Here is a 27066-nt window from a genome sequence, read left to right on the forward strand (position 1 = left end):
TCCATTATGTTTGACTGCCATCTACTGGTCACACTTATCATTACACCATGTACCAAATAAAATTGCTTCGAAGTCGGTAAGCAAAACCAGGATTATTCCGTACATTAGGCGCACCGGGTTATAAGGCGCACTGTCGAGTTTTGAGGAAAAAAATGATTTTAAGTGCGCCTTATAGTCCGGAAAATACGGTACTTAATATTTTCTCACTAAATGTAATGGATTTTTTTCATTTTGACAGAAAAAATATATGTACTGCTTGAAATTGCATACCTTTTAAACTTTAATAGTATCCATTATTGCAACAAATAGTACAGTATGTTATCATACTTTCCAAACATGTTTTTTTCTAAATAAAAATACTTAACTTTACAGCAAAATACCCATCAAATTAATAAAAATGACAATACATTTTACGTTGTTCTTTACAGCATATTACTGTAAATTGAAAAAACTACTACTGTTTTTTTGCGTTAAAAAGTCTGAGATGCACAGTGAAGTGTATTAGGTTTCGTCTTAAGACCCACTTTTATTCTCTGACTTTTAACACAACGTGAGTTGTGTGGTCCTCTGTGTTTTTACATTTTGATTTCTATTTATTGTTTTAATTGGTTTTACCCTTTAAAATGGTTTTTTATCATAATTATTTTTATGTCGTTTTTTATCTTGGTTTTATATTTATTTTTGTAGTTGTTTTTATTCAGTCATTGGTGGAGCTAAGCGTAATATTTTAATGTTGTTTTTAATATTGTTGTGCAGCACTTTGGAAACATTTTTGTTGTTTAAATGTGCTACACAAATAACGTGGATTGGATTGTATGTTTAATGCGCCGACAATCCATCAAGCGGTGCGGCTTCATAGCTTACCAAAGTCGTACCAAAAACATTTTGACAGATTTTTGAGCGCCGTGTGTAATGTTCTATATTCTCAATGGAACATTTAAAGTTTTGGCGTTGTTTACTGCCATCAAATTGCAGTCTGCAGGTATCTCTTATGTGTGACTGCCATCTCCTGGTCACACTTATCATTGCACCACGTACCAAATAAAATTGCTTCGAGGCCGGTAACCACAACCAGAATTATGCCGCACTGGGTTATAAAGTGCACTGTCGATTTTTGAGAAATTATAAGGATTTTAAGTGCGCCTTATAGTCCGAAAAATACGGTACTCTTAACGCTTAGTTTTCAACCTTTTCTGAGCAAAGGCACATTTTTTTCATTGAAAAAATTCCGAGGCACCAGCAGAAAACATTAAAAAAATGAAACTCAGCAGCCGATATTGACAGTAAAAAGTCGTTCTCGCAATTGTTGGATATGAATTCAAACCATAACCAAGCATGCATCACTATAGCTCTTGTCTCAAAGTACGTGTACTGTCACCACCTGTCACATCACACCCTGACTTTTTTGGACTTTTTTGGTGTTTTCCTGTGTGTAGTGTTTCAGTTCTTGTCTTGCGCTCATATTTTGGTGTTGACTGTCATGTACGCATGTACTTTGTGGACACTGTCTGCTCCACACGCTGTAAGTCTTTGCTGTCGTCCAGCATTTTGTTTTTGTTTACTTTACAGCGGGTTCAATTTTAGCTTCGTTCTGCATCGCCATCCCTAAGCTTCAATGCCTTTTCTTAGCGGCACTCGCCTTCTGTTTATTTTCGGTTCAAGCGTTAGATACCTTTTTACCAGCAAACCATCGTCGTCGTTCCCGACATCTACAAAGCAATTAGCTACCTGCTGCCACCTACTGATATGGAAGAGTATTACACGGTTACTCCGCCGAGCTCTAGACAGCACCGACACTCAACAACGGCACATTTGCGGATTATAATTACTGGTTTGCAAAAAACATTTTTTTAACCCAATTAGGTGAAATGACAATCTCCCATGGCACACCAAACAATATCTCACGGTACACCAGTGTGCTCTAACGTATATCCATGTTTACTTTCCATGGTACTGTCCCTTGAGAAGGTATAGTCCAGGGGTCGGCAACCCAAAATGTTGAAAGAGCCATATGGGGCAGGGCCGATATCCGGGCAACTGAGCTACACACGGGTTCTTCGAGCCATAGCAACCAGACTGGCGTTGAAAACAAACCGTTGCCATTACTCTTTAACCTGTCGACCTACGCTGATTAAACCCGTCATTCTGCCTCCAAAATGCCGAAAAACTGTGTTGTTTTTGGTTGTGCTAACCACAACCGGAAACAGGGAAAACAAAGGTCGTATTTTGTTCTGCCAAAGCGTGATAAAAGCCCACAGAGACGAGACAAATGGCTCGCAGCTTTACACCGGGAAAACGAGGACGGTTCTCACTGGAGTCCCCCAAAGTCCCGGGTCGTGTGTTCGGATCACTTCGTTTCTGGTAAATATAAGGAACAAAAATCCACCTTCTTAACCACAACTTGGCTATACCGTCCGTGTTAATGTTGTACTTGTTGAATTTGTACCTTATAACGTTCGACAGCTGAAGTTGTTGTACAAAAATAACATGCGGTATATACTATATAGCAGGGGTCACCAACCTTTTTGAAACCAAGAGCTACTTCATGGGTACTGATTAATGCGAAGGGCTACCAGTTTGATACACACTTAAATAAATTGCCAGAAATAGCCAATTTGCTCAATTTACCTTTAACTCTATGTTATTATTAATAATTAATGACATTTACACTTAATTGAAAGGTTTAAAAGAGGAGAAAACACGAAAAAATGACAATTCAATTTTGAAACATAATTTATCTTCAATTTCGACTCTTTAAAATTCAAAATTCAACCGAAAAAAAAAGAGAAAAACTAGCTAATTCGATTCTTTGAAAAAATTAAAAAAATAATTTATGGAACATCATTAGTAATTTTTCCTGATTAAGATTAATTTTAGAATTTTGATGACATGTTTTAAATAGGTTAAAATCCAATCTACACTTTGTTAGAATATATAACAAATTGGACCAAGCTATATTTCTAACAAAGACAAATCATTATTTCTTCTAGATTTTCCAGAACAAAAATTTTAAAAGAAATTCAAAAGACTTTGAAATAATATTCACATTTGATTCTACAGATTTTCTAAATTTGCCAGAATAATTTTTTTGAATTTTAATCATAATAAGTTTGAAGAAATATTTCACAAATATTCTTTGTCGAAAAAACAGAAGCTAAAATGAAGAATTAAATTAAAATTTATTTATTATTCTTTACAATAAAAAAAATAAATGTACTTGAACATTGATTTAAATTGTCAGGAAAGAAGAGGAAGGAATTTGAAAGGTAAAAAGGTATATGTGTTTAAAAATTCTAAAATCATTTTTAAGGTTGTATTTTTTCTCTAAAATTGTCTTTCTGAAAGTTATAAGAAGCAAAGTAAAAAAAATTATGAATTTATTTAAACAAGTGAAGACCCAGTCTTTAAAATATTTTCTTGGATTTTCAAATTCTATTTGAGTTTTGTCTCTCTTAGAATTAAAAATGTCGGGCAAAGCGAGACCAGCTTGCTGGTAAATAAATACAATTCAAAAAATAGAGGCAGCTCACTGGTAAGTGCTGCTATTTGAGCTATTTTTAGAACAGGCCAGCGGGCTACTCATCTGGTCCTTACGGGCTACCTGGTGCCCGCGGGCACCGCGTTGGTGACCCCTGCTATATAGTCTATAGCCTGTATAGGCTATTTTCGAAAACCGGTTTCGTTTAAATTTGAATCGGCTTTCTATAGATATGAAATAATATACCTGGTGCGCTTGTGAGGTAGACGTATAGATTTCCAAATTCCATGTCCGGCCATTGTGTAGGATTATCAGTCCACGCATCTGCTGGAAGGCGGTAAGGGCAGTCGTTTAATCCAACTACAGAACATTTTAACTCGTATCTTAACCTAGCCTCACTGGAAAGACTATTTACATAATCAAACGCCATTTAGAACAGTTTAAAATGCCGTGAAACCTCGTTAAATGCTTTTTCTGTCAATGCTGTGTTCGCTGTGAGCTGGTTTGTTTTCAACAAATTCAATATGGCGACCGGCTGCTAGGGCATTGGTAGGCGGAAGTGACGTAGGTCCGCCCTCGCCCATTGGACCGAAAATACAAAAACAAATCTGTCTGGAGCCGCAAAAAATCAAAAGCCATATTACATACAGATAGTGTGTCATGAGATATACATTGAATTAAGATGACTTAAAGGAAACTGAATGAGCTCAAATATACCTACAAATGAGGCATAATGATGCAATATGTACATATAGCTAGCCTAAATAGCATGTTAGCATCGATTAGCTTGCAGTCATGCAGTGACCAAATATGCCTGATTAGCACTCCACACAAGTCAATAACATCAACAAAACTCACCTTTGTGCATTCATGCACAACGTTAAACGTTTGGTGGACAAAATGAGACAGAAAAAGAAGTGGCGTAAAAACACGTTCTAGAAAGTCGGAGAAAGTTCTACATGTAAACAAACTACGGTGAGTTCAAGGACCGCCAAAATTAGTAGGACAAAACGGCGCTGGCCAAATACTCGAATCAGTGAAGCATGTTTAATACAAACAGTGTGCTTTATAACAATTAGGGAGGTTTGTGTCATGTTTGTCCTCCTACAAAAACCATATTATTATATTCCCCCCCCCCTCATCTTTTTCCATTTTTCATACATTTCTGAAAAAGCTCCAGAGAGCCACTAGGGCTCTAGAGCCGCGGGTTGCCGACCCCTGGTATAGTCAAATGTGTGCCGAAGTGTTCTACTCCCTTCTGTGCGGTACTGTAGACGGCGTACCACACGGTTTTTTAAAGTCCAGCGCTTGTTCCTCACCTGTTGCACGCTGGCCTGGAGCAGGTCTCCCAGTCTTTCAACCAGCTCGGTGAAGGTGGGCCTCTCCTGTGGTTCCCCCTGCCAGCAGTCCAACATGGTCTGATATCTGCGAGCAGACAGCACATAGGTTCTCAGCGCCGCTCATGCCCAGAACATGGGACCTCATAGTGCCAAAATACACTATATTGCCAAAAGTATCTGGACACCCATCCAAATGATCAGAATCGGGTGTCCTAATCACTTGGCCCGGTGTATAAAATCCAGCACTGAGGCATGGAGACTGTTTCTACAAACATTTGTGAAAGAATGGGCCGCTCTCAGTGATTTCCAGCGTGGAACTGTCACAGGATGCCACCTGCGCAACAAATCCAGTCGTGAAATTTCCTCGCTCCTAAATATTCCAAAGTCGACCGTCGGCTTTATTATAAGAAAATGGAAGAGTTTGGGAACAACAGCAACTCAGCCACCAAGTGGTAGGCCATGTAAACTGACAGAGAGGGGTCAGCGGAGGAATGATGGTGTGGGGTTGTTTTACAGGAGTTGGGCTGGGTCCCTTAGTTCCAGTGAAAGGAACTTTGAATGCTCCAGGATAGCAAAACATTTTTTGGACATTTTTTTCAGGATTTATGCAGATCCCAAGTACAGATCAGCAGGTACTAGCAGGTAAGAAAGGTGCTTTTGCATAATATTGCGAAACAAAACCCCAGATAATATGTCTTACCTTATACACACATCATCCCGTCTCCGCTCGGGATGGTCTCCTGCTGGCCCCACTATGGACTGGACACTCACTATTATGTTAGATCCACTATGGACTGGACTCTCACACTATTATGTTAGATCCACTATGGACTGGACTCTCACACTATTATGTTAGATCCACTATGGACTGGACACTCACACTATTATGTTAGATCCACTATGGACTAGACTCTCACACTATTATGTTAGATCCACTATGGACTGGACTCTCACACTATTATGTTAGATCCACTATGGACTGGACTCTCACACTATTATGTTAGATCCACTATGGACTGGACTCTCACACTATTATGTTAGATCCACTATGGACTAGACTCTCACACTATTATGTTAGATCCACTATGGACTGGACTCTCACACTATTATGTTAGATCCACTATGGACTAGACTCTCACACTATTATGTTAGATCCACTATGGACTGGACTCTCACACTATTATGTTAGATCCACTATGGACTGGACACTCACACTATTATGTTAGATCCACTATGGACTAGACTCTCACACTATTATGTTAGATCCACTATGGACTAGACTCTCACACTATTATGTTAGATTCACTATGGACTGGACTCTCACACTATTATGTTAGATCCACTATGGACTGGACTCTCACACTATTATGTTAGATCCACTATGGACTGGACTCTCACACTAATATGTTAGATCCACTATGGACTGGACTCTCACACTATTATGTTAGATCCACTATGGACTGGACTCTCACACTATTATGTTAGATCCACTATGGACTGGACACTCACTATTATGTTAGATCCACTATGGACTGGACTCTCACACTATTATGTTAGATCCACTATGGACTGGACTCTCACTATTATGTTAGATCCACTATGGACTGGACTCTCACACTATTATGTTAGATCCACTATGGACTGGACTCTCACACTATTATGTTAGATCCACTATGGACTAGTCTCTCACACTATTATGTTAGATCCACTATGGACTGGACTCTCACACTATTATGTTAGATCCACTATGGACTGGACTCTCACACTATTATGTTAGATCCACTATGGACTGGACTCTCACAATATTTTGTTAGATCCACTTTGGACTGGACTCTCACACTATTATGTTAGATCCACTATGGACTGGACTCTCACTATTATGTTAGATCCACTATGGACTGGACCAGGGGTCGGCAACCCGCGGCTCTAGAGCCGCATGCGGCTCTTTAGCGCCGCCCTAGTGGCTCTCTGGAGCTTTTTCAAAAATGTATGAAAAATGGAAAAAGACAACGGAAAAAAATATATTTTTTGTTTTAATATGGTTTCTGTAGGAGGACAAACATGACACAAACCTCCCTCATTGTTAGAAATCACACTGTTTATATTAAACACGCTTCACTGATTCGAGTATTTGGCGAGCGCCGTTTTGTCCTACTAATTTTGTCGGTCCTTGAACTCACCTAGTTTGTTTCATGTATAACTTTCTCCGACTTTCTAGGACGTGTTTTATGCCACTTCTTTTTCTGTCTCATTTTGTCCACCAGACTTTTAACGTTGTGCGTGAATACACAAAGGTGAGTTTTGTTGATGTTATTGACTTGTGTGGAGTGCTAATCTGACATATTTGGTCACTGCATGACTGCAAGCTAATCGATGCTAACATGCTATTTAGGCTAGCTATATGTCAGAGGTGTGGACTCGAGTCACATGACTTGGACTCGAGTCAGACTCGAGTCATGAATTTGATGACTTTAGACTCGACTTGACAAAATGTAAAGAGACTTGCAACTCGACTTAGACTTTAACATCAATGACTTGTGACTTCACTTGGACTTGAGCCTTTTGACTTGACATGACTTGCTACTTTCCCCAAAACCTAAAGTTTAAAAAGTTATTTGGGAGCGCTCCGTAGCTTTCATTTTGTACGTGTACGTGTATGTCTATCAGCGTGTGTGCTGCGTGTCAGCGTGTGTGCTCTCAGTACAACAGCCAATCAAATTAGATCTACATTGTTTTCATCACACAGCATTCATCCAATCAAATTGCAGGACAACCAATGAACAAGAGTTGTCAAACAACGCGCCAGTGAGAAAGATTTATACCAAAGTTGGTTTCGTTCGGGTATAAAAACTACGACTTGGTCAACAAAAAACGAATTGCCGTATGCAAATCACGCAGTTCGAATATTACAGACGGAGACGCAACAACTTCCAACTTCGTTCGACATTTGAAGTTGCACAAAGAAGGGTAAGTTTTGAATGTAAGCTAACGTTTATTGGCTAAGTAACATGACTTTTATTTGCTGTGTAGTTAAATCAGTGAGGCTGTAAACTCACTGCTAACGTCATAACCATAGACATCTTATAAGTAGACGCAGCATCGAGCGCTACTGCTTACTGGCGCAGACGAGACGCGGGGCCGCCATCTTGGAGTGGTGATCCGCTCCACTCAGTGCAATTCATTTGGCAGGAGCAATGAACTGTCAGCGCATTTAATTCATTTTACCTCACTGAATACCACTCATTTTCACGCGCTTTTTTGTCATACGTGTAGCTATGATAACGGACACATGTTTTATTATTCATAGTTTGCTTAACAGTAATAGAATATTCTTATATGCTATAAGTGACCAGACGTCCGAGATCAAAACTGGGAATATAAACCCAGAGAAGGGGGAAAAAAACGGTCAGCTATTTTTAAGTTAAAGAAACAATATAATTACGTTATGTATACATGCGTATATCCTACATAAACAATGTATGAATACATTAGATATCTATATATCTTATAGACCGTATCTCTGTTGCTGCAGCAGCAGAGAGTTTATTCTGTCTTGACACTTTGTATTGATATTTTGTATTACATTCTTCCCTTAAATGATAATGTTTACAGTGATTGTTATATATGTATTTTTTATGTATGTCGCTTTGGATAAAAGCGTCTGCCAAATACTTAAACATATATAAACACCTGAAAGTCTTTATATCAGCTAAAACCACCAATCTGTTTCACTGGATTCAGAATAAAACCAAATGCTGTCTTACCCAACAATGTTAGTATTTGAATATTGTTACTTGAAGACTTATTCCTGGTTACAATTATACTGTTAAGAAAGTATTGTCTTATATTTTGCCTAAAATGAGAATGCATCATAATCAGTGGCGGCTGGTGAATTTTGTTTTAGGGGGGGCTGAAAGTTTGTAAACCAAACCCCTGTAGGGGCGTCATCCTCCCCCAGAAGATTTGTTTGTGATTTTCACATACAAATATTGAAGATCTTTGCTCCTTCTTAACTCTGGTAATGTTATTTTCATAAAATACAACCAAAAGTACATTAATGTTAAATCTTACTTGTGAAAAGTAATCCCCCGATTCCTATTTTCAACAGTCCGCTCATTTGAGCAGGAAAACGCTGAACACCAGCCCGGCATCTTTGTTTTCTACCTGTCAACTGTCAGTTTAGGCTGCTCGCCGGCTCCTCATCACCACTTCAAGATGCAATTTGCTCGCGTCACAGCAACCAATACTGCGTCTACTTATAAGATGTCTATGGTTATAACATCATTTCAAACACAGCAATATGTTGCGTCCACTGCAGTTTGCTTCCTTATTCATACTTTTTGTCAAGTGATTTTTTTAAGCAGGGTTGCATGAGGTACCTACACATAACGTTACGTTAGTCATTGTATCACACACAGTAACATAACGTTAGACGGCGGTCAGCAGCACCGCATATTTTAGCCACCTACAAAAAGACAAACATAGTCAAATAAAGGTCAGTTAAAATGTATACTATATTAAGAATATGTGTACATATTGCATAGGGCCCTGACATCTAAAAAGTACAACTCTGTTCATTGTTATGTTCATGTATTTGTTATGTTTTTCATGTGTACGCACACATAAACACACATACAGTATGAGATGAGATCAATGAGATAAGGTAAGAACAGAATAGAAACTGCTGTGGAACTAGTTACAATGCAATATGCCATGGAAATACAATGTTAACACTTTTGTACAAATAAGTACAGTTGCACTTGTTTTTGCAAATGTGTTTATTCTGTAAAGGAATGAGTTAAATGTTTAAAATTGTTTAAACTATTAAAATGACTGGTTAATAGTGCTATTATGAATTGCAATGTCAGTACTATTTTTTTTCCTGCTGTTTCAAATGCACTTGTTTTAATAAATAAATACAGCGGTTTAAAAGCATACACAATCTGTGTAAAAAATATTAGTCTGTGGTTAAAAGGACTTGAAAGGACTCGAAACTCAAAATGCAGGACTTGTGACTTGACTTGAGACTTTCCAGTCTTGACTTTGGACTTGACTCGGGACTTGCCTGTCTTGACTCGGGACTTGACTCGAGACTTGAGGGCAAAGACTTGAGACTTACTTGTGACTTGCAAAGCAATGACTTGGTCCCACCTCTGCTATATGTACATATTGCAGCATTATGCCTCATCTGTAGCTATGTTTGAGGTCATTTAGTTTCCTTTAAGTCCTCTTAATTCAATTTATATCTCATGACACACTATCTGTATGTAATATGGCTTTTAATTTTTTGCGGCTCCAGACAGATTTGTTTTTTGTGATTTTGGTCCAATATGGCTCTTTTAACATTTTGGGTTGCCGACCCCTGGACTGGACTCTCACACTATTATGTTAGATCCACTATGGACTGGACACTCACTATTATGTTAGATCCACTATGGACTGGACTCTCACACTATTATGTTAGATCCACTATGGACTGGACTCTCACTATTATGTTAGATCCACTATGGACTGGACTCTCACTATTATGTTAGATCCACTATGGACTGGACTCTCACACTATTATGTTAGATCCACTATGGACTGGACTCTCACTATTATGTTAGATCCACTATGGACTGGACTCTCACACTATTATGTTAGATCCACTATGGACTGGACTCTCACACTATTATGTTAGATCCACTATGGACTGGACTCTCACACTATTATGTTAGATCCACTATGGACTGGACTCTCATTATTATGTTAGATCCACTATGGACTGGACTCTCACAATATTATGTTAGATCCACTATGGACTGGACTTTCACAATATTATGCTAGACCCACTCGACGTCCATTGCATCCGGTCTCCCCTAAATTATTTCCAGGCTTTTGCCATTTTTACAGTTTGTCCTTTATAATGTTGACAAAATAATAGAATGATAAATGACAGAACCTACTCAGTGGCCTAGTGGTTAGAGTGTCCGCCCTGAGATGGGTAGGTTGTGAGTTCAAACCCCGGCCGAGTCATACCAAAGACTATAAAAATGGGAGCCATTACCTCCCTGCTTGGCACTCAGCATCAAGGGTTGGAATTGGGGGGTTAAATCACCAAAATGATTCCCGGGCGTGGCCACCGCCGCTGCTCACTGCTCACCTCACCTCCCAGGGGGGTGATCGAGGGTGATGGGTCAAATGCAGAGAATAATTTCGCCACACCTAGTGTTTGTGTGACAATCATGGGTACTTTAACTTTAACACGTTTGTCTTATGCTTCGAGGTCGGTAAGCAAAACCAGAATTATTCCGTACATTAGGCGCGCCGGGTTATAAGGCGCACTGTCGAGTTTTGAGGGGAAACAAATTATTTTCAGTGCGCCTTATAGTCCGGAAGATACGGTAATCATTTTTAATGGGAAACCTCAGTTTTTACCACTGGATTATCAAAAACCGTACCCATTATGGGAAAACCGTAGTTGTTGGCAGGTATGGCAAAGAGACGGATCAAGATTTTAACACACATTGTGGGTCGGAAACTTAACTTTCCAACATGACTGTGCACCGGTGCACAAAGCAAGGTCCATAAAGACATGGATGACAGAGTCTGGTGTGGATGGACTTGACTGGCCTGCACAGAGTCCTGACCTGAACTCGATAGAACCCCTTTGGGATGAATTAGAACGCAGACTGAGAGCCAGGCCTTCTCCACTAACATCAGTGCGTGACCTCACCGATGCGCTTTTGGAAGAATGGTAGAAAATTCCTATAAACACACTCCGCAACCTTGTGGACAGCCTTCCCAGAAAACATGAAGCTGTAATAGCTGCAAAAGGTGGACCCACATCATATTGAACCCTATGGGTTAGGAATGGGATGGCACTTCAAGTTCATATGTGGGTCAGGGCAGGTGGCCAAATACTTTTGGCAACATAGTTTATTCAGCATGTTGGAGTGAAGAAATAGTCTGTAGTGTTTAGTCAAGGGACAAAACCTTAGGGTACATGAAACATATGTTTATTATTGCAATTTAGTCCTTAAATAAAATAGTGAACGTACTAGACAACTTGTCTTTTAGTAGTAAGTAAACAAAGAAAGACTCCTAATTAGTCTGCTGACGTATGCAGTAACATATTGTAAAGTAAAGTCACACACTGATGTGGGTCGAGAAGGCCTGGCTCTCAGTCTGCGTTCTAATTCATCCCAAAGGGGTTCTATCGGGAGGTCAGGACTCTGTGCAGGCCAGTCAAGTTCATCCACACCAGACTCTGTCATCCATGTCTTTATGGACCTCGCTTTGTGCACTGGTGTACAGTCATGTTGAAAAGTTAAAAGTTAAAGTACCAATGATTGTCACACACACACTAGGTGTGGCGAAATTATTCTCTGCATTTGACCCATTTTTTGGTGATTTAACCCCCCAATTCCAACCCTTGATGCTGAGTGCCAAGCAGGGAGGTAATGGGTCCCATTTTTATAGTCTTTGGTATGACTCGGCCGGGGTTTGAACTCACGACCTACCCATTTCAGGGCGGACACTCTAGCCACTAGGCCACTGAGTAGGTTCTGTCATTCATCATTCTATTATTTAGTCACCCTTATAAAGGACAAACTGTAAAAATGGCAAAAGCCTGGAAATAATATGCCTCGATAAAATGATACATATCTTTTTTTACTTAATGTAGTGTTGTCCCGATACCAATATTTTGGTACCGGTACCTTTTTTGGTACTTTTCTACATAAAGGGGACCACAAAAAAATGGCTTTATTTGAACAAAACATCTTAGGGTACATGAAACATATGTTTATTATTGTAATTTAGTCCTTAAATAAAATAGTGAACATACTAGACAACTTGTCTTTTAGTAGTAAGTAAACAAACAAAGACTCCTAAATAGTCTGCTGACGTATGCAGTAACATATTGTGTCATTTATACACCTATTATTTTGTACACATCATAAAGGACAAACTGTATAAATGCATTATTAATCTACTTGTTCATTTACTGTTAATATCTGCTTATTTTCTGTTTCAACACGTTCTATCTACACTTCTGTTAAAATGTAATAATCACTTATTCTTCTCTTCTTTGATACTTTACATTAGTTTTGGATGATACCACACATTTAGGTATCGATCCGATACCAAGTAGTTACAGGATCATACATTGGTCATATTCAAAGTCCTCATGTGTCCAGGGACATATTTACTGAGTTTATTAACATAATATACATGTTGAAAAAAGGAAAAATATAGATTTAATCATAGTAGTATCAACTAGATACGCTCCTGTACTTGGTATCATTACAGTAGATGTCAGGTGTAGATCCACCCATGGCGTTTGTTTACATTGTGACGCCGGTGAGCTGTTGTATCCTCCTACGGTGTGTAGTGAAGCATGTTTAGCTAATCCTCGTCCTCCAGTGATAATGATACTTGTACAAAATTCACTTTATTTGTCGCCATGAAGACGAGGATTAGTGATTTTAGATGGATGTTAGCTGCTAGCTAGCGAGCCATGTCTTAAAGCACCTCTTCCTGAGGGTGTTTCAGTGTTATAAATTCACCTTTATTGTTACTTTTTAAGCCAAAATGCATCCATTCTCCCTTTTCTGTCCCCACACTGTGTCTGCTTGTAAGTACTCCGTGTGTGTGCGCTGCCGAACACGCTCCTCTGCTAGTAAAACCAGCTATGTCACGACGTGACGACGCACCCTCATGCCCGTTAAAAAAAAATATATATATATATTTGGGAACCGGTACTTTTTAAACAGAGTATAGTACAATTTTTGATTATTTGGTACCGCGATACTATACTAGTACCGGTATACCGTACAAGCCGACTCCAATGCAAACCATTTAGAGCCTGTTTGACTGCAAAATGTGAAGCGCATTTCTTGGCAGGACCATAATGATGAATTATAGCTGGCCGCACACTGCAAAAAGTCAGAGTTCAAAAACAAGAAAAAAATATACAAAAATGAGGGGTATTTTATTTGAACTAAGCAAAATTATCTGCCAATAGAATAAGAAAATTCGGCTTGTCAAGACTTTCCAAAACAAGCAAAATTAGCTAACCTCAATGAAGCCAAAAATACCTTAAAATAAGAATATTCTCTCTATAAACAAGTGCACTTTTCTTGGTAGAAAAATAAAAGAGACCTTTTTGCTCAATATGTTGAAAAATATTCTTAAATGAAGTAAATGCTAGTGCCATTATCTTGACATAATGATATGCGCTCGGCATTACATTTCTTGAAACCAGCAAACTTATACTAAAAACTCATTTATTGTTCTTAATGGAAAGGCAACAAGGCAACCGTTTGTTACTCTCGGGGTCTCCTAGCCGCTCAGGCAAATCATATGGTCTAAAAATGCATTTTTCCATGGATAACATGACATCATCGCGCCAAGTGCGTGCTCTTTCAGTCAATTAGTGCGCATATATACAGCCCGGACCCCCGGCCAAAAAATGTTTAATTGTAATTTAGAAGAATTTATCTGAATGTGCATCAACTATTTCTGTTCAAATTAGTTTGAAATGTTTAAATATTAACTGTCAGTTTGCTGTACTGTGCCGACTGTACCACTATATGAGTACATATGTTTTATTGTGTCATTGAAAATAAAACAGCAAAGTCAATTTGGCTGTCATCGGTTTTAATTATGAGACACATTTGTGTCAAAATCATGATTTTTTTTTTTTTACATGCTTGAAATAAGAAATGATTACTTTAAAAAAGCAGTTTTATACTTGTGAGTGTTGATGACACAGCTTTGCAACAGTTGATATTCTAGTTTCAAGCATGTTTTACTCAATATAGGTCATCAAATCTCAGCAACAAGCTGTAATATCTTACTGAGATCACTTAGGACCAAAACACTTAAAACAAGTAAAACACTCTAATATACAATTTAGTGAGAAGAATTATCTAATCAGACAGAAAATAAGCAAATATCACCCTTATTTGAGATATTTAATCTTACTTAGATTGCAGTTTTTGCGGTGCAGATGGGAAGTGAGTGTCCGATTTATTGTACTCCCACTAGAACAGGGGTCGGCAACCCAAAATGTTGAAAGAGCCATATTGGAGCAAAAATACAAAAACAAATTTGTCTAGAGCCGCAACAAATTAAAAGCCATATTACATACAAATAGTGTGTCATGAGATATACATAGAATTGAGATGACTTAAAGGAAACTAAATGAGCTCAAATATAGCTACAAATGAGGCATAATGATGCAATATGTACATATAGCTAGCCTAAATAGCATGTTAGCATCGATTAGCTTGCGAGCCGCAACAAATTAAAAGCCATATTACATACAAATAGTGTGTCATGAGATACACATAGAATTGAGATGACTTAAAGGAAACTAAATGAGCTGAAATATAGCTACAAATGAGGCATAATGATGCAATATGTACATATAGCTAGCCTAAATAGCATGTTAGCATCGATTAGCTTGCAGTCATGCAGTGAGCAAATATGTCTGATTAGCACTCCACACAAGTCAATAACATTAACAAAACTCACCTTTGTGCATTCACGCCCAACGTTAAAAGTGTGGTGGACAAAATGAGACAGAAAAAGAAGTGGCATAAAACACGTCCTAGAAAGTCGGAGAAAGTTATACATGTAACAACTAAGGTGAGTTCAAGGACCGCCAAAATTAGTAGGACAAAACGGCGCTTGCCAAATACTCGCATGTTTAATACAAACAGTGTGATTTATAACAATTAGGGAGGTTTGTGTCACGTTTGTCCTCCTACAGAAACCATATTAAAACAAAAAATAAATTTTTTTCCCCTCATCTTTTTACATTTTTCATACATTTTTAAAAAAGTTTCAGAGAGCCACTAGGGCGGCGCTAAAGAGCCGCATGCGGCTCTAGAGCCGCGGGTTGCCGACCCCTGCACTAGAATAAGCCGCTACATACCGCAGCAATTTATCTCTCAGCAGACCAGTCAAGTCTCCGTGATTCAAGGCCAAATTCATATGTGCTTCCTTCATAGATCACATTTACTTCAAAGAGTGGCTTTAAAGCACAGGCGTGATCATAGACAGCGGAATTAACCCTGAGATATCAGCGAGTGTTATCTTCATGTCGGAGACAAGTCTGACATGCATCAGGACTCCCGCGTCCGGATTGATCATGTTTCCTGAATGGACCGCCCATCTGGTTTTAATTTGAAGCATCATTTTCCATTAAATTTGCAATTTAGTTTGTTGCCGATAAAACTCTTTGGATCGTTTAATACCAGATCGCGATTAAACAGAAGTTATTTTCAAAAACAAGTTGGATTTATGGGCTTGGTGAGTCGTTTGGAATGAAAGCAAAGGCAACGTGTGCAGGGTTGCAGTGAGAATGACAGTGCGAAGGCTCCGACTGGATTGTGGAAGACTTTCAAGGCTGCTTTTTATGGTGAAAACCCCCCCAAAAAAGAAGAAGGCTCGCTGGTGTGACAGCTTTGGAGGAAGATGACTCGGTTGTCAAAAAAAGACCCTTAAAAATCACAGAAAGGTCCCCCCCTTGACCAAAATATCAGAGCCGTAACAGAAAGCTTATACTGTACTTTCCCGGACCATAAGGCGCACTGCCGATGAATGGTCTATTTTTGATCTTTTTTTAATACATAAGGTGCATAGGGCGCATTAAAAACCTCTAAAGCAGTGGTTCTTAACCTTGTTGGAGGTACCGAACCCCACCAGTTTCATATGCGCATTCACCGAACCTTTAAATGATGTTATTATATTAAAGAAATACTAATACAGATATATTTTACAAACAGAAAGTAACAGGAATGTACACATGATCCCATTTTTACATCTCATTGTGCAACATGTGAATGTTTTAGTGGGAGCTAAATGCAGGGTTTCCCACACATTCATTTATTTGTGGCGGCCCGCCACGAAAGAATTACGTCCGCCACAAATAAAAATAAAAAAATGTTTTTTTTTTTTTTTTTTTTGTCCTCTCCAGCTTCTCAGGCAAATCCTATAGTTGATGTAGATGCCCATGTCGGCTGTTCAGATTTACTTTACAAAAGAGAAATGTAGGATACTTCTCTTGTTGCCTTATTTGTATTTGACTTTATTAAATGTATTTATATTAGAAACACAACATGTGTATATAACAAAGGGTGCAAAGTCTGCAGGCAGTAGGAAACACATGGTTAAGTGTAGGGAGTAAAACTGATGGCTGTCTAAAGTTCAAGATCTTTGGAGCTCTTTGTTCAGTGGATCAGATGTTTGATGAAGCTCTGTGTCTATCTACCACCACTACTGTTTTCTGTTTATTTGTTACTGACTGTGGCAGGACACCTCTGCCTCTGTTTCACTTTATGTTGCTGGTAAATAATATGGTTGTAGTAGTAGGCTCAAGTTAAATTATTTAGTATGCACTAATTAAAGGGGCAGAGCTTTGAGACATTTTAGCTTTTATATTTTATAAGGTATATTTTTTGTAAGAACCACATTTAATAAATATATTTCAGTGAATAACTTATTGTTCAAATCTGTATATAAATATGTACATAAAGTGTTGTAATTATATTGTAAAATGGATGGATGGATGGATGGATGGATGGACGTTTAAAACAAAACTGACTGTTATTATTAATTAGTAAGTATACATTTTTTGAGCCTTTTTAGAGAAAATCAAACCATTGTAGTAAATTATGCAAATTACTCGATGATGTCATGGTGACCACGCCCATAGTCACGCCCCCACCGCCACAGGTATCTTGGCAGTTTATGGGAAACACTGAAATGCGATATCTGAAAGGAGTACACATTATTTCCAAAGCAGGACCCCCACCCAGACATACAATACTAGTACACAGCTCATGAAAAACAATATGTTATAGTCATTGTAAGTGGGCCAAAACACTTATATTAGAAAATAATGTCATGGAAATGACTGCTGTCATTTGATTACAATACTAAAACATTGAACTTGTTATTTAGTCAGGTTTGGGACAGGTGTGCTTGTTTACACGATGAGTCGGGCGTGTCTTCACCTCCGCAGCGGAGGCTCTGCCGAACCCCTGAGACCGACCCACCGAACCCCTAGGGTTCGATCGAACCCAGGTTAAGAACCACTGCTCTAAAGGCTTAGTGGCCACATGCGTGGACAGCACCTTTTAGCTCTTATTTTCCAAAATTGACACTTATACTGTCATCTGGTGGTGTCAGAAGAGTATAACATACAATGGAATTTGGGGAAAAAAAGTGTAAAAATAAGAAAAAGCATGTCACTAAACATGAAGTACACGTTTGTGTACTTATGGACTAAGTACATCATATCAAAAGATGATTCTTAGTTTTTATTCCAATTAGGGTCCAATAATCCCGAATAGCAAAGAGAAATAATAAAAAAAAGCATGTAAACAAACAGCTTGGGCCTTAAGAGGTTAAAAATCACAGAAAGGTCCTCCCTTGACCAAAGTATCAGAGCCGTAACAGAAAGCGTATACTGTATTTTCCCGGACCATAGGGCGCACCGGATTATAAGGCGCATTGCCGAGGAATGGTCTATTTTCAATCTTTTTTCAATACATAAGGTGCATAGGGCACATTAAAAACTTCTAAAGGCTTAGTGGCCACATGCGTGGACAGCACCTTTTAGCTCTTATTTCCAAAATTGTGTACACTACTGAATTGGGGTCTTATGGCCGCTTATGTGGACACTTATACTGCCATCTGGTGGTGTCAGAAGAGTATAACATACAATAGAAATTGAAAAAAAAAAAAGTGTATAAATAAGAATTAGCATGTCACTAACCATGAAGTACACTTTTGTGTACTTATGGACTAAGTACATCATATCAAAAGATGATTCTTAGTTTTTATTCTAATTATGGTCCAATACGCCCAAATAGCAAAGAGAAATAACAAAAAAAGCATGTAAACAAACAGCTTGGGCCTTAAGAGGTTAAAAATCACAGAAGGGTCCTCCCTTGACCAAAGTATCAGAGCCGTAAAAGAAAGCGTATACTGTATTTTCCCGGACCATAGGGCGCACCGGATTATAAGGCACATTGCCGATTAATGGTCTATTGTCAATCTTTTTTCAATACATAAGAAGCATAGGGCGCATTAAAGGAGTCATATTGTTATTATTTTTTTCTAAATGTAAAAGACTTCCTTGTGGTCTACATCAGTGGTCCCCAACCACCGGTTCGGGGACCGCCGTGTCGCATTTGCTAGCGGGCCGCAGAGAAACCATCCATCCATCTTCTTCCGCTTATCGAGGTCGGGTCGCGGGGGCAACAGCCTAAGCAGGGAAGCCCAGACTTTCCTCCCCCCAGCCACTTCGTCCAGCTCCTCCCGGGGGATCCCGAGGCGTTCCCAGGCCAGCCGGGAGACATAGTCTACCCAACGTGTCCTGGGTCTTCCCCGTGGCCTCCTACCGGTCGGACGTGCCCTAAACACCTCCCTAGGGAGGCGTTCGGGTGGCATCCTGACCAGATGCCCGAACCACCTCATCTGGCTCCTCTCCATGTGGAGGAGCAGCGGCTTTACTTTGAGCTCCCCTCGGATGGCAGAGCTTCTCACCCTATCTCTAAGGGAGAGACCCGCCACCCGGCGGAGGAAACTCATTTGGGCCGCTTGTACCCGTGATCTTGTCCTTTCCGTCATAACCCAAAGCTCATGACCATAGGTGAGGATGGGAACGTAGATCGACCGGTAAATTGAGAGCTTTGCCTTCCGGCTCAGCTCCTTCTTCACCACAACGGATCACACTCAGCTGCGAACCGATCCAGTGAGAGCTGAAGATCCTGGCCAGTTGAAGCCATCAGGACCACATCATCTGCAAAACCAGAGACCTAATCCTGCAGCCACCAAACTAGATCCCCTCAACGCCTTGACTGCGCCTAGAAATTCTGTCCATAAAGGACTGCATTTTCTACGACTTAACTTTCTACTGTCCCTCTAGACACGCTAATAAGCTTGTTTATAGGGTTAGCCCTAACCCTAACCCCAATAAAACTCCTCATAGGAAGTTGCTGTTTGGTATATTTGTTCTAACTTTGTGACATGACATTAATGAACATATAAAATATAAATGTGACATTTTGTAGCCAAAGGCTGATTTCCATCTGCATCTCATTGCAAAGAAACAAACCCCGGGCTCCCACTAATGCAGCGTGATAGTGAGTTGTATCTTTCATGCACTTATATTTGCTGTATTTATCTGGCACAATTTGAAAGCCGGTCCCTGAAAATTATTTGCCAACAATAAACCGGCCCGTGGTGCAAAAAAGGTTGGGGACCACTGGTCTACATAACATGTGATGGTGGTTCTTTGGTCAAAATGTTGCATAGATGATGTTTTACACATCATCTTCAAGTCGCTTTCTGACAGTCTCTTCAGGATGCGCCGTTTTGTGGGCGGTCTTATTTACGTGGCTCACCTTCGACAGCGTCTTCTCCCCCGTCATCTTTGTTGTAGCGGTGTAGCGTGCAAGAACGGGAGTTGAAGAAGTGTCAAAAGATGGCGCTAACTGTTTTAATGACATTCAGACTTTACTTCAATCAATAACGGAGCAGCATCTCCTCATCCATGGCTCACTAGTGCAATCGTCCGACCGGAACTCTCTAATAACTAAAGTTCCTTGGGTGAATAATGTAAACTCACTACACCGGTATGTTTTAGTGCTTTCATGGCGAGTTTACTGACAGATATAAGTAATAACTTTACACTACTTTTATATTAGAAATGCAAACAGTAGAGGATGAATGTCCCATAACAAGAAGATAGGGAAAAAGAAGAAGCTTATCGACTACGTTGTCGAGACTGACTACAAAAGCGGACGCGCGCAAATTTTCAGGACTTATGCAGATCCCAAATACACATCAGCAGGTACCAGAAAGAAAGAAAAGTTGCTTTTGCATAATATTGCCAAACAAAACGCCAGATAATATGTCTTACCTTATACACACACCATAATAATACTCCTATGTTGAAGCACAGTACAATCCATCAAGCGGTGTGGCTTCATAGCTTACCAAAGTCCTACTAAAACATTTTAATAGATGTTTGAGCGCCGTGTGTAATGTTGTATATTTTCAGTGGAACATATAAAATGTTGGTGTTTACGTGAGTCATATTGCAGTCTACACGTGTCTCTTATGTGTGACTGCCATCTACTGGTCACACTTATCATTACACCATGTATCAAAAAAAATTGCTTCGAGGTCGTCAGTAAGCAAAACCAGGATTATTCCGTACATTAGGCGCACCGGGTTATAAGGCGCACTGTCTAGCCCATTTCTATTCATTTGTCCATCAGTAAAATATTTTTAAAGACTACTCCTGTTGTTTAGCGGACTATTTATATCCGTGTGTGGCATTGCATTAGTGTTTTACAAGCTTCTCATCTTGTTCTACAGAATAAGATGGACGGTGTCCAACTTTGAATAATCAAAAAATGGTCAAAATTTCCAAACTTCCCGAGCTTAACACCCCTTTGGGACCCTAAACATGATTAAGTATTATTTTCCAAGAAGTATCGCAGTGATTAAAGTATTTAAATGTAAGAATGGGCTTGTTTTTTCGGGGGAAAGCTGCTTATGAATCAATCAATCTATCCCCAGGTGCATGTTTTCGGAGGTGGGAGGAAGCCGGACAGAACATGCAAACTCCACACGCAAAGACCCCTGGCCCGGGATTCGAACCCAGGACCTTCTCACTGTGAGGCACGGACGCGAAGAATACCACCACCTTGCTGCTTCGTCATGATACTAGTATCTGCAAAATGCCTGTTTCTGAGACATGTAAGTGGTACATTACGGATTTTAACTTGAAATTATTTGTACAACCTTTCACTGGACAACCCATGACATAAACTTTTGCAACAAGTGAGCTATTAAAAATTAGCCTTAAATACAAGCAGTTCCATCCATCCATCCATCCATTTTCTACCACTTGTCCCAATCGGGGTCGTGAGGGTGCTGGAGCCTATCCCAACTGCATTCGGGGCGGTAGGCGGGGTACACCCTGGACAAGTCGTCACCTCATAGCAGTTGCCAATCAACCTATCCCCATGTGCATGTTTTTGGAGGTGGGAGGAAGTCGGAGAGCCCGGAAAGAACGCAAAGGGAGAACATGCAAACTCCACACACAAAGACCCCTGGCCAGGGATTCAAACTCAGGACCTTCTCACTGTGAGGCACCAACGCGAAGAACACCACCACCTTGCTGCTTCGTCACCAATACTAGTATCTGCAAAATGCCTGTTTCTGAGATATGTGAGTGGTACATTAAGGACTTTAAAAGTATTTGTACAACCTTTCACTGGACAACCCACAACATAACCTTCCGCAACAAGTGAGCTATTAAAAATTGGTCTTAAATGCTCCATATCTGTTAAATATCTGCTTGCAAGCAGTTTTATCCATCCATCCATCCATCCATTTTCTACCGCTTGTCCCAATCGAGGTCGTGAGGGTGCTGGAGCCTATCCCAGCTGCATTTGGGGCGGTAGGCGGGTTACACCCTGGACAAGTCGCCACCCCATCGCAGGGCCAACACAGATAGACAAGACAACATTCACACTCAGATTCCCACAGTAGGGCCAATTTAGTGTTGCCAATCAACCTATCCCCAGGTGCATGTCTTTGGAGGTGGGACGAAGCCGGAGAGAACATGCAAATTCCACACCAGGAACCCAGGACCTTCTCACTGTGAGGCACGGACGCGAACAACATCACCACCGTTCTGCTTCGTCACCAATACTAGTATCTGCAAAATGCCTGCTGCTGAGCCATGTAAGCGGTACATTAAGGAATTTAACTTGAAAGTATTTGTACAACCTTTCACTGGACAACCCACAACATAACCTTCCGCAACAAGTCAGCTATTAAAAATGAGCCTTAAATTCTCTGTATCTGTTAAATATCTGCTTGCAAGCAGTTCCATCCATCCATCCATCCATCCATTTTTCTACCACTTGTCCCAATCGGGGTCGTGAGGGTGCTGGAGCCTATACCAGCTGCATTCGGGGCAGTAGGCGGGTTACACCCTGGACAAGTCGCCACCATCGCAGGGCCAACACAGATAGACAAGACAACATTCACACTCAGATTCCCACACTAGGGCCAATTTAGTGTTGCCAATCAACCTATCCCCAGGTGCATGTCTTTGGAGGTGGGAGGAAGCCGGAGAGAACATGCAAACTCCACACCAGGAACCCAGGACCTTCTCACTGTGAGGCACGGACGCGAACAACATCACCACCGTGCTGCTTCGTCACCAATACTAGTATCTGCAAAATGCCTGCTGCTGAGCCATGTAAGCGGTACATTAAGGAATTTAACTTGAAAGTATTTGTACAACCTTTCACTGGCCAACTCACAACATAACCTTCCGCAACAAGTGAACTATTAAAAATTAGTCTTAAACGCTCCGCATCTGTTAAATATCTGCTTGCAAGCACTTCAATCAATCCGTCCATTTTCTACCGCTTGTCCCAATCGGTTTCGTGAGGGTGCTGGAGCCTATCCCAGCTGCATTCGGGGCAGTAGGCGGGGTACACCCTGGACAAGTCGCCACCTCATCACAGGGCCAACACAGATAGACAACATTCACACTCACATTCCCACACTAGGGCCAAATTAGTGTTGCCAATCAACCTATCCCCAGGTGCATGTCTTTGGAGGTGGGAGGAAGCCGGAGAAAACATGTAAACTCCACACACAAACACCCGTGGCCAGGGATTCGAACTCAGGACCTTCTCACTGTGAGGCACGAACACGAAGAACACCACCACCTTGCTGCTTCGTCACCAATACTAGTATCTGCAAAATGCCTGTTTCTGAGACATGTAAGCGGTACATTAGGAAGTTTAACTAGAAAGTATTTGTACAACCTTTCACTGGACAACCCACAACAAGTGATCTATTAAAAATGAGCCTTAAATGCTCCGTATCTGTTAAATATCTGCTTGCAAGCAGTTCTAACACACTTAAACACACAGCATGGGTCATTTCCATGCAGTTTGCAATGAAGCACATACACATAAGCCCTCCATGTCTGAAACAACTTGCCACAAAAATACAAAAAATCATGTTATAAGACAAAAGTTCTCACATTTCAGAGGACGAGTATTCTGGAGCTCTCATCCTGGTGCCCTCTTTCAGTCTGCAGCAAAATTCCTCGTCAATATGGACACCGGGGTACGGTGATGCACCTAACGGAGGAGAGAAATATCATTATTATAACTGCATGTTTTGTTTGTGCTCGTGTGGGCTTCCTCCCGCATCCCCAAAACGTACCTGTTAGGATAATTGGACAAGCAGTATAAAAGATAATTGAAGACAAGGGTGTCAATTCGTAATGCGGGTAATAAATGTATAATCAAAGAATTGCAGATGTATTTATTTATTAGATTTGTTATGTATAAATTGATAGATAACTTGCTTTGAAATCATAAATAAAGGTGACAAGCAGATATATAACTAATTGTTTTTATCTAAACAAAAATATTTTTACCATACAGTTTAATAATACAATTTTGGCATAATCAGATAATATTACAGTGTAAAATATCTGTGTTTTTTCCTCTATCAAAATTGAAAGAACAAATGCATTAAGTTAGGGTTGTACGGTATACCGGTACTAGTATAGTACTGCGATACTAATGAATCATATTCAGTACTATACCGCCTCTAAAAAGTACCGGTCCGACCCCCTCCTCGTCGTCGTCATGTCGTGACATTGCTGTTTTTTCGAGCATAGAAGCATGTTCAGATCTAGATCTAACATCCATTGTAATGATACCAAGTACAGGAGCGTATCTAGTGGATATTACTATGATTACATCGATATTTTTTAGCATCACAAAATCTTCTTTAGTTTTTTTTTGAATGTATATTTTGTTTATAAACTCAGGAAATATGTCCCTGGACACATGAGGACTTTGAATATGACCAACGTGTGATCCAATGTATCGGATTGATACCCAAATTTGTGGTATCATCCAGTATTAAACAACAGAAGAATAAGTGATTATTACATTTTAACAGAAGTGTAGATAAAACATATTAAAAGAGAAAATAAGCAGATCCATCCATCCATCCATCCATTTTCTACCGCTTGTCCCTTTTTGGGGTCGCAGGGGGTGCTGGAGCCTATCTCAGCTGCATTCGGGCGGAAGGCGGGGTACACCCTGGACAAGTCGCCACCTCATCGCAGGGCCAACACAGACAGACAGACAGACAACATTCACACTCACATTCACACACTAGGGCCAATTTAGTGTTGCCAATCAACCTATCCCCAGGTGCATGTCTTTGGAGGTGGGAGGAAGCCGGAGTACCCGGAGGGAACCCACGCAGTCACGGGGAGAACATGCAAACTCCACACAGAAAGATCCCGAGCCCGGGATTGAACTCGCGACCTTCGTATTGTGAGGCACATGCACTAACCCCTGTACCACCGTGCTGCCCAGGATATAAATAAATAAATAAAATAAGCAGATATTAACAGTAAATGAACGAGTAGATTAATAATCCAATTTTACAGTTTGTCCTTAATAATGTAGACAAAATAATAGACTCTCACACTATTATGTTAGATCCACTAAGGACTGGACTCTCACACTATTATGTTAGATCCACTATGGACTGGACTCTCACACTATTATGCTAGATCCACTAAGGACTGGACTCTCACAATATTATGTTAGATCCACTATGGACTGGACTCTCACACTATTATGTTGGATCCACTATGGACCGGACTCTCATTATTATGTTAGATCCACTATGGACTGGACTCTCACTATTATGTTAGATCCACTATGGACTGGACTCTCACTATTATGTTAGATCCACTATGGACTGGACTCTCACAATATTATGTTAGATCAACTATGGACTGGACTCTCACTATTATGTTAGATCCACTATGGACTGGACTCTCACAATATTATGCTAGATCCACTATGGACTGGACTTTCACAATATTATGTTAGATCCACTATGGATTGGACATTCACAATATTATGTTAGATCCACTATGGACTGGACTTTCACAATATTATGTTAGATCCACTATGGACTGGACTTTCACAATATTATGTTAGATCCACTATGGACTGGACTTTCACAATATTATGGTAGATCCACTATGGACTGGACTCTCACACTATTATGTTAGATCCACTATGGACTGGACTCTCACTATTATGTTAGATCCACTATGGACTGGACTCTCACAATATTATGCTAGATCCACTATGGACTGGACTTTCACACTATTATGCTAGATCCACTATGGACTGGACTTTCACAATATTATGCTAGATCCACTATGGATTGGACTCTCACAATATTATGCTAGATCCACTATGGACTGGACTTTCACAATATTATGCTAGATCCACTATGGACTGGACTTTCACAATATTATGTTAGATCCACTATGGACTGGACTCTCACAATATTATGTTAGATCCACTACGGACTGGACTTTCACACTATTATGTTAGATCCACTATGGACTGGACTTTCCCTATTATGTTAGATCCACTATGGACTGGACTTTCACAATATTATGCTAGACCCACTCGACGTCCATTGCATCCGGTCTCCCCTAGAGGGGTCCTCTCCAAGGTTTCTCATAGTCATTCACACTGACATCCCACTGGGTTGTGAGTTTTTCCTTGCCCTTTTGTGGGCCCTGAGCCGGGGATGTCGCCGTGGCTCGTGCAGCTCTTTGAGACACGTGTGATTTAGGGCTATATAAATAAACATTGATTGATTTTGTTAAAAATATATGATTATTAAAACCTGCACGCTGACAGTGTGAGGACGCAACTTCCACAGTACATAAAAAATACTCCAAATTGAGCGAGCCCAAGCATTTTAATTTTTTCCCTCCCTTTTAGTTCCCAACGTTAACCTTGGTGATAAAACGGGAATGCTCGCTCTCAGTTCCTCGTGACAAAATAGCAATAAACCGTCTAAAATAAAATATCACGTTTGAGTTTTTTTGGAAGAACCCCACGAAATATTTTGCGAGACAGACGACACATGCGCCTCCAAGTCGGTGAAGTAGCTCCATGGACGACGCCCAACAAACTTCGCTCGTTTTGAGTCTCGCCTCGTCGTTTTGGAGATTTATTCGTCCGACTAACCGTACCCAGATGTGTGAGTACGTGTTTCTCTCGGTATAAAAACGCAGCGGAGGAGAATGCAGGCGAAAGGGCAATGTGTCACAGCGTTAAAGACGGCGCCGTTTGTCACACTTTTCTA

General features: G+C 40.2%; 1 protein-coding gene across 2 annotated transcripts in view; it reads right to left on the reverse strand.

Moving 5' to 3' along the window:
- Window positions 1-27066, reverse strand: part of kdrl (kinase insert domain receptor like) — a 234004-nt gene that overhangs the window by 26036 nt on the left and 180902 nt on the right. For both annotated transcript variants that reach the window (XM_062044282.1, XM_062044281.1), the window contains 2 exons: window positions 23900-23999; window positions 4798-4903 (listed from right to left, as the gene is read on the reverse strand). In XM_062044282.1, the coding sequence (XP_061900266.1) occupies window positions 4798-4903; window positions 23900-23999 (206 nt within the window). The remainder of the gene's footprint in view (window positions 1-4797; window positions 4904-23899; window positions 24000-27066) is intronic.

The sequence above is a fragment of the Entelurus aequoreus genome, linkage group LG04 (assembly GCF_033978785.1).
Source record: "Entelurus aequoreus isolate RoL-2023_Sb linkage group LG04, RoL_Eaeq_v1.1, whole genome shotgun sequence".
Classification (NCBI taxonomy): Eukaryota; Metazoa; Chordata; class Actinopteri; order Syngnathiformes; family Syngnathidae; genus Entelurus; species Entelurus aequoreus.